Raw genomic sequence first — 8,839 nt, 5'->3', positions numbered from 1 at the left:
AGGATGTTTCCAAGGAGTTGATCTCCTTTGGAATGGTCTGTAATGGTTGTTGTCAAGTCCTTATGACTTTGTGCATAATCATTACAAGAGGACCAATGCATATAAGTTTAGAATCTAACAGATTTCAGTAAATGGCATGAATTTGGAATTCTTGCATTTGCAGTAAGGATTTGGGAGTGTGAAAAGAGAGTCATTGAAGTTATGTTCAATTGATCTAGTTCACAAAGTAAAGATCATAGACAAACATAGTATGCATACTTGGTGTATGGCATGACTAGTGTTTAGAAAACATAGTGTACATGCTTGGAGTATGGGACAACTATTGTTTTAAATTCAAGAATAAAGTTGATAGCTGAAACAGTATACAATGAATAATGTGTAATCATATGGTGATAAATAAAAGGTGTTTTATTTATGGTCATAGGTTTTGATACCATATTGGATTCAATTATTATTGTGTTTCACTTTGCATGTTTTGACTTCCCGAATAAACTAGGTTATTCTTCCGGAATGACTAAGTTATTCAAACCATCCACAGTCGGTCATATGTTGGAAGTAGATATGAATTAAGACTGTCATGGGTTGGCTTGTAGAGGTCTAAGGTGTTGGACAAAGGGCTACAACACTCATGAGTGCTCATAAGTTCTGAGTATTGGATTCAACCCGCGCTCATTGAAATCACTTCATGGATTTTATCACGAGTGATCATGAGACGATAATATCTTATATTCTTCAAACCTAGAGATATGAGTTGTTACTATGAGTTGGTTGTACATTGATTGCACGAAACCGCATTTGGTAACTCGGTGCTATAAAACGTGCCTTTGTGTATGATTCAACAAGTAGTAGAACAAGCCATATGAGTCGAAGTTTATTCATTCCTTTTACCTTCGGGATAAAAGCGATATTTGTGGGCCCCTCGATGATTTGATGATGACAAATGGAAGTGCTCGGTCGGGCCGGGACTGATTTGATTTGTTCAATTAGTCAGTCGTCATAAATCGGAAATCAGGAAACAACAAATGGACAGAGAGAATGATTATAATCCATGTCTTAGTCCATATGATATCTAGAATGGAGGAATATATGATCCCTTATGTAATGGACAAGTCATTGAAAAAGGTCAGCGTTTATCGACAAGGTCAGAGTTCGACAGAAGCTTTTGAGAGCTACGATTGCCAGTTGGTTCCTGAAGTCATACGCAATAATAGTTTTAGACTTATCCAAGTGGGAGAATGTTGGATTAATGTCTAAGTCCATAACTATAATTGGTAAGACTTGACCCGACCCGGCATGGTCCATTTGGGTTGCATGGCATCATGCACTTGGATAGACTATAATGAGAGAAATAAGACACTTACGGTTATTAATATATTATAAGTTCTAGTATATTAATAATAAGAATAATAAGATTATTTAATTAGTATTGATCAAGAATTAATCTAGGATTAATTAAGTGATCAAAAGAAGACTAATTAAATATATGGGTTGATTGTGTAAATCATCCATACTTGTATAGTGGGCTAATGCTCCATGGATAATCATGTTGGGCTAAAACCCATAGGATGGTCGATGGATGCTCTGGTGTATTTGAACCCATGGATCCAAGGAAATGGAAAGTCATGACAATTAGGGTTTGCCCTAATTGTAACACTATATAAAGATCTTATTCTTGACCAAAATCGGCCACTAGTGAGAGTAAAAAAAGGGCTAGCCGATTTCATGAAGTGTAGAATTCTCTCAAGTTATTCCAAGTGTATTTGGTGTTGTGTGAACCATTTGAGGTGTCACACTTGGGGCACTAGGCACTCAAGCTTCATGAAGACATTCTACATCAAAGAGGTATGTATTCTATCTTGTTATATTGATAGTTTTGTATGCTAGATTAGGATAATACCTTGGATGTTCATATTTGCATGTATAATAGAGAAAACATAGATCCAAGGTATTTAGGGTTGCATGTACACTTAGGAGTGTTAGAATGCTCATAACCCAATATAAGCAACACCAGATAGACTTGTCATAAACCCAAAATTACTCCCAAAGCCAACCATGGTCAAACTTGGTCAAAACCAAGGTCATCAGTCAAAGTCAACGGTCCATGTTGACTCCAACTCGTCGAGTGCATCTAGCGTCTCGTCGAGTTCCTTCCAAGTCCAGAAGAGTTGATCAAACCCTAGCCAACTTGTTGAATTGTTTCATCAACTCATCAAGTTCTCTTGATATATAGAAAACAGGGACACCGAACTCGATTCGTCGAGTTGCTAGAGGAACTCGTCGAGTCCCCCTTCCTGTTTGCTTATTGTGATTATACACCGAATACAGGGATTCCAGGGCTTAGATCTGATGCCCTAAGGTGCCTAGAAGGATAAAGTTTCCAACTTTACCTTCTAGAACCGTTCCAAATGCTCTAAGGGCCTTAGTAAAGGTTAAAAAGCTTTAAAGCTTTTCCATATGGTCCAAAACTCTAGGGATCTGAAATCCATCCTTTCCAAAAAGGTTTCTAGTCCTCAAAACGTTCCAAAGATGGAGGCTTTATGGATATGCATGTCCAATGCATGTCTCTAGGTCAAAATGGCCAAAAAGAGGGAAATATGCCCTAAAACCCATGTACGGTGTCCTTACTCGACCAAAAGCCAGATCTAGCCCACTTTGGGACCATTTTGCCCTGAAGATTCATAAAGTTGCAAACTTTATGAACCCCATGCATGCAATCAACAAAAGGGTAGGAAATGAAGAGTACTCTCAATATCTAGCACAATCTATGATAAAAATTGAGTCTTGAAGACCTAGATCAGTCCACAAGAAGTCCAAGCTCAAGGATGGGTGCTTGGTTTGCTGGATCTTCGCACTATCTCCTTCTTCTTAAGCTTCAAAACTACACAAACACACAAAATGGATGAGAATGGGAATTAGGGTTAGCACAAACATTCTTCGGGTTTGGAGGCTGATGGGAGGTCAGCCTTAAGGCCCTTAAGGAGATTATATAGGGGGCTAACCTTAAAATTAGGGTTTTATCATTACAACGCCTACTCACAAAGTCGGCCTTCCGACTCATCGAGTAGATAGTAGATCCCGCATCCTTGAAATGCCCTCTACTCGACAAGTTTGACACCCAACTCGCCGAGTCCACACACACCAACACCCTAGATCTTAAATAAATTAAGTAATACCTGGAACAGATGTTACACCAAGGGAGTGCCCTGACATTGTTCCCATATTTATTTATAGGATTGGAATATACCCCAGAGCTAGGCCCACTAATGTGTATATTATGTGGCATTTTTAAAGCAACTCTTTAAGCTTTGTGCTTACGGTATTGTGTTTTAAACATTTTTAGGTACTTCCAGTTTGAAAAGGAAGAGTCCGACTTGATCACATTGCATCTCCTAAAGATTTATTCCGCAATGATTGTTTATAATTTTACTCTGATGTTTTGAGAATACTTTTAATCTGATTGTCTTTTGGGATAATGTATTAATGGTTTTGACTTATTTAATATGAAAATTTTACTTGGTATTTTTGGGACGTTACAAGATTCATCAGAACCAAGTAATTTTTTGTGAGTCAAACCTTGAAAAGGCACATGTCATTCCTCGACCAATCATTCAAATATGCGTGTCAACTTTGTTCATGTTTTATGGTTTTGTTGTTATTGCTCATTTACTAATACTAGTATTAAAAGTGTTAATTATGAATTATAATTTGTGTTTGTTTGGTATTTCCATTTTGGTTGAACAAGTTAACACTTCTTTTACAATAAAACTAACAATACATTTTTAAGAAAAAAAAACATAAATTTAATTTGATTAAGTGACTCATGGATTACAAATTATTTTCCGATCAAGTGATTTGAGGATTGCATTTTATTAGGATTAATTACAAATCTTAATTGTTTATGATGTTCTATCATAATTTATAGTTTTATTATTTTAGAATGCATTAAAATTTTTAATATTAGAAAGTTGATTATGTTTTCTTTATGGGTATTGGTTTTGTAGATGTAGTCATTGATATGGAAAAGAAGAAAATAAGGAGAACGATAATGGATTCTACAAGAATATATAAAACGATTATAAGGAATAATATTCTTTCAAAATGGATTAGTTTTTTGTTAGATAATGATGTTCTTTTTTTTTTAACCGTTTTTTGTTTTAATCTTTAAGAACAAATATAATTCTTAAGAGTTATTAGTCATATTTATTATTTTCAAAATGAATGCAATTATTGTTTATAGTCATATTCTTTTAAAATTAATGTAATTAGCAATTCATAAAAAATAAAATTCGTTTCATATGAAATTTGTATTCTTTTAAAAACAATTATTTTTAATAATATACGATATATAATTCATTAAGCATGTAAATTATAAAAAAAAAATATATTGAATGAAATCATATTCTATAAGAATAAAATCCGAAATATTTTTGCTAGTTTATGGCTAATATTCTATCATTCTAACAAAATAAAATCGGCGATTATAAAAATTATGTAACAATTAAATTTGAATTAATTTTAAAATATAGATTTTTAAAATTAATAGAACTAACTATTCCTTAAATCCAAAAATTTATTTTTTTAAATATACTTTAATTGAAAAAAATACATTCACCTGGAAATTTATGTAATTATATGGTACATATTATCTTATTTTAATATCATGGACCTTCATATCATCACCATTGATTCTATTTTGGTATAGAAATGTCCTTACGACCACAATATATATATATATATATATATATATATATATATATATATATATATATATATAAGAGAGAGAGAGAGAGAGATATGTATGTTTCGTTGAGATTTAAAACAAAGTAGAGATCTTGGGATTCAACCTTAGCCACGTATTTCACATCTGCCGCTCTAACCCTCCGACGTACGAGTGAGATAGGCCTCATATAATCATATATGATTATGCAGCGTCACTCATTCCTTTCTCCTCCGTCACCATGCCTACCACAATAACCACCATAGCCACCACCAATACTACCACCTTTGACACCAATCGACTCCAGCATTGTCACCTCTGCTATTTATACCACTGTCACCTTTGTTACCGCCATCTCTTCTACAACTAACTCTTATAATCATTTATGATTATTCAATATGTGAGTAGACTTATATTTATAATTATTTATGATTAGACATATACGTATAAACATGTATAATCCTATATGATTATACCTTTTTGCCATATAATCATTTATCATTAGGCATACCCCGTTGTTACCGGTATGCTAGAGCATTAAAGCGACAAACGAGAAATATGTGGCTCAGGTTAAATATCAAGATCTCTATTTTTTTTAATCTCAAATGAACCGTTATATATATATATATATATATATATATATATATATATATATATATATATATATATATATATATATATATATATATATTGTTGGGGTTGTTGATAAATAGTGTTGCATATATAGATGTATAAATAGACATAAGCTAGAGAATATAATTTTTATGAAAATATAGATTGTAACCGGTTGTTATTAAACATAATCTAATTATGATGTTTTCTAACATATTCTACTTGTGGCAATTTTTACATTATCTATTTTAGCTGGAGAAAAAAAAAAAGGTGGGGGGGAGGGTTGTGGTAAGCAACGAAGCTAAACGCTCAATATAAAGCAGTGAGGAGGTCAAACATTTTTCATCGTTCACCTCTTTTCTTCTTTTACTTATCAAGAGAGATGGTTCTAACCGGTAAGCTGGTTAAACAAGTTGCAATCAGACTAGATGGGGATCTCTTTTATGAAATATATAAATATAAACAACACCGTATATCTGAAATGAGTCCTGGTAGCATAAAAGGTGTTGATTTGCATGATGGTGAATGGGGTGTCGTTGGATCAGTCATCGTTTGGAACTTTATCCATGGTAAGTTCATCAATATGCATTTTGTTTAACAAAATAGCATCTTCATGTCTAAGTGAACTATTTACAATATATTTCAAATCAAATGTTAGATGGTAAGGAAAAAGTGGTTAAAGAAGTGATTCAAGCGATCGATGATGGTAGAAGATCGTTGTGTTTCAAGGTGATTGGGGGCGATTTAATGCAGGCTTACAAGACCTTCTTGGTAACAATACACGTGGACACTATGGGAGAAGAGAACTTGGTAACTTGGATTTTCGACTATGAGAAACTCAAAGAAAATGTTGAAGACCCACACACTTTGATGGATTTATGCCTTAGTGTCACCAAAGATATTGAGAACAGTCACATCGTTAACTCAAATTAAATCTCATATAAGTATATATATACAATTTCTGAGAGTAAACATCGTTGGATCTTTTGTGTTTTTTTCACTGTATATATGCTTTATTTCTTGTGTGTCACCTACTCAACTACAAATAATCTTTGTATCCTAGTGCACAATTATATCAATAAAACGAGTTTGTAATATAATTCTAGGAAAGTCGAATTGTAACCGGGAATTCCTTGTCTTGTACTATTTTTTTTAAAGTTTTCAATAACTTTTATTGATGATAATTTGTTAATTTTAAATGGCCAAATGACAGGGAATTAATAAGTATTATTTGATGAGTCATATTTATACCCTGTTAAATTAATAAAGACTTAGTGATGTCCCTTATTTGTTTTATATGGAGAATGGTACTCGAAGATATATTTAAAACAAAAGACCTTTTTCTTTATATTATAAAAATTATAACTACGTGGAATGTTTCGTTGCCAAGACAATAATTTATTTAAACAGTGTGCTTCCTACTATTATAAGGTAGTGTTTGCTATCTCCTAGCTGAATATAGAATAAGATAGAGTATTACAACAAAATAAAAAATAGAAAATTTGGTAAATGACCAAAATATAGGATGAGTTTCGAAGAAAATGATCACAAAAACGAACATTTCAGAAAATGATCACAGGTTCCGCAGAGGGGGTTCTGCGGAACCATAAACATCTCTGCGGATCTTAGTTTTTTTTTCATTTTTTTAGTTTTCTGATTATTTTTATTTATTTTTTTATTTTTTTTGTTTTCATTTATTAATATATTTTTTTAATTACATAAGGTATTATGTGATTATTATGTAAAAAAATTGTTTTCATTTTTTTATTTTTCTTATTTATTTATTCATTTTTTTTCTTTTTTTTTTGTTTTCGTTTATTAATATTTTTTTAATCACATAAGGTATTATGTGATTATTATGTAAAAAAAATTGTTTTTGTTTTTTATTTTTCTTATTTAATTTCCCGTTTATAAAAGTTACGTGTTTAATAAAAATTATACAAATATACTATGTTTTTTTATAAAATTACACACACCGGTATTCTGAATAATAAACATACTTTAAGTAGGTTACAAAACATATTTTAAAAAACATAAACATACAACCTTCATAATAAACATACTTTGAAATAAACTTCATTAAAGGTTCTGCGGATCCTCTACAGCTCTGCGAAATCTTTGTTTTTTTATTTTTTATTTTTTTTCATTTTTTTGCATTCATTTTCGTTTATTAATATATATATTTTTTAAATACACTAATACCTTATGTGATTATTATGTAAAAAATTCTACAAAAAATGTTAAAAATAATGAAATGTTTTATGTAATATGTTTGTCTCTGAGGAACCGAAACACCTCTGCGGATCTTGAGTTTTTTAATTTTTATTTTTTCGTTTGTTCTATTTTTTGTTTTGGTTTATTAATATTAATTTTTTAATACACTAATACCTTATGTTTTATGTAGAAAAATTGACAAAAAGAGGTTTACAATAATGAACTTATGTTTAATATCAGTCCACAGAATTGTTTGGGAATCCACAGAACTGTTATCAGCGGATCAGTGTACACATCTGCGGATCAGTGTACACCTCTGAGGATCAGTATACACCTTTGTTGATTTGTGTACACCTCTGCGAATCAGTGTACACCTCTGCAAATTAGTATATACCTTTGCGGATCTATGTACACCTCTGCGGATCAGTGTACACCTCTGCGGATCTGTGTACACCTCTACGGATTAGTTATAGAAGTTATAGACGTATTTTAATGGTTTTTTGTAAGTTTATGAGTGTCAATTACCAGTAGAAATTGTTTTTTCATTATGTTTGTGGAGAGTGATTTGTAAATACACAACAGTAAAAATACATGGAAAACCTACACCAGTAGCAAACATATTATATAAAACAATTCATTATTTTTAACTTTTTTTTTGTCAATTTTTTTACATAATAATCACATAAGGTATTAGTGTATTTATAAAAATTAATATTAATAAATGAAAATGAACACAAAAAAGGAAAAAAACGAAAAAAAATTAAAAAAAATCAAAAAACAAAGATTTCACAGAACTGTAGAGGATCCGCAGAGACTTTAATGAAGTTTATTTCAAAGTATGTTTATATGAAGGTTGTATGTTTATGTTTTCTAAAGTATCTTTTGTAACCCACTTAAAGTATATTTATTATTTAGAATACCAGTGTGTGTAATTTTATAAAAAAACATAGAATATTTGTATATTTTTTATTAAACACACAACTTTATAAACGGGTAATTAAATAAGAAAAAATAAAAACAAAATTTTTTTTACATAATAATCACATAATACCTTATGTGATTAAAAAAAATATTAATAAACGAAAAAAAACAGAAAACGAAAAAAAAAGAAAAAAACCAAGATCCGCAGAGGTGTTCATATTCCGCAGAGGTATTTATGGTTCCGCAGAACCCCCTCTGCGGAACCTGTGGTCATTTTTTGAAATCTTCATTTTTGTGGTCATTTTCTTCAAACTCACCCTACATTTTGGTCATTTGCCGAATTTACTCAATAAAATTTTTTTTCCGCCATAAATG

The 8,839-nt window shown here is 31.2% G+C and overlaps 1 protein-coding gene across 1 annotated transcript; it reads left to right on the top strand.

Moving 5' to 3' along the window:
* The first annotated feature begins 5,592 nt into the window (after positions 1-5,592).
* On the top strand, positions 5,593-6,521 carry LOC145038642 (kirola-like). Its single transcript, XM_078986934.1, has 2 exons — positions 5,593-5,898; positions 5,988-6,521. The coding sequence occupies exons 1-2, from the start codon at positions 5,712-5,714 to the stop codon at positions 6,260-6,262; spliced, it is 462 nt and encodes a 153-aa protein (XP_078843060.1). The 5' UTR covers positions 5,593-5,711; the 3' UTR covers positions 6,263-6,521.
* Positions 6,522-8,839: the final 2,318 nt, after the last annotated feature.

The sequence above is a fragment of the Lactuca saligna genome, chromosome 4 (genome assembly GCF_052625555.1).
Source record: "Lactuca saligna cultivar CGN05327 chromosome 4, ASM5262555v1, whole genome shotgun sequence".
Taxonomy (NCBI): domain Eukaryota; kingdom Viridiplantae; phylum Streptophyta; class Magnoliopsida; order Asterales; family Asteraceae; genus Lactuca; species Lactuca saligna.
The sequence above is the reverse complement of the archived record's forward strand: the minus strand, read 5'-3'. Positions and strand labels throughout refer to the sequence as shown.

What these genes read in the sequence shown, in the direction of transcription:
- LOC145038642 (XM_078986934.1), top strand. Translation starts at nt 5,712, where the DNA reads ATGGTTCTAACCGGTAAGCTGGTTAAACAAGTTGCAATCAGACTAGAT. An exon ending in CGTTTGGAACTTTATCCATG is followed by an intron (nt 5,899 to 5,987) that starts GTAAGTTCATCA and finishes ATCAAATGTTAG; the next exon opens with ATGGTAAGGAAAAAGTGGTT.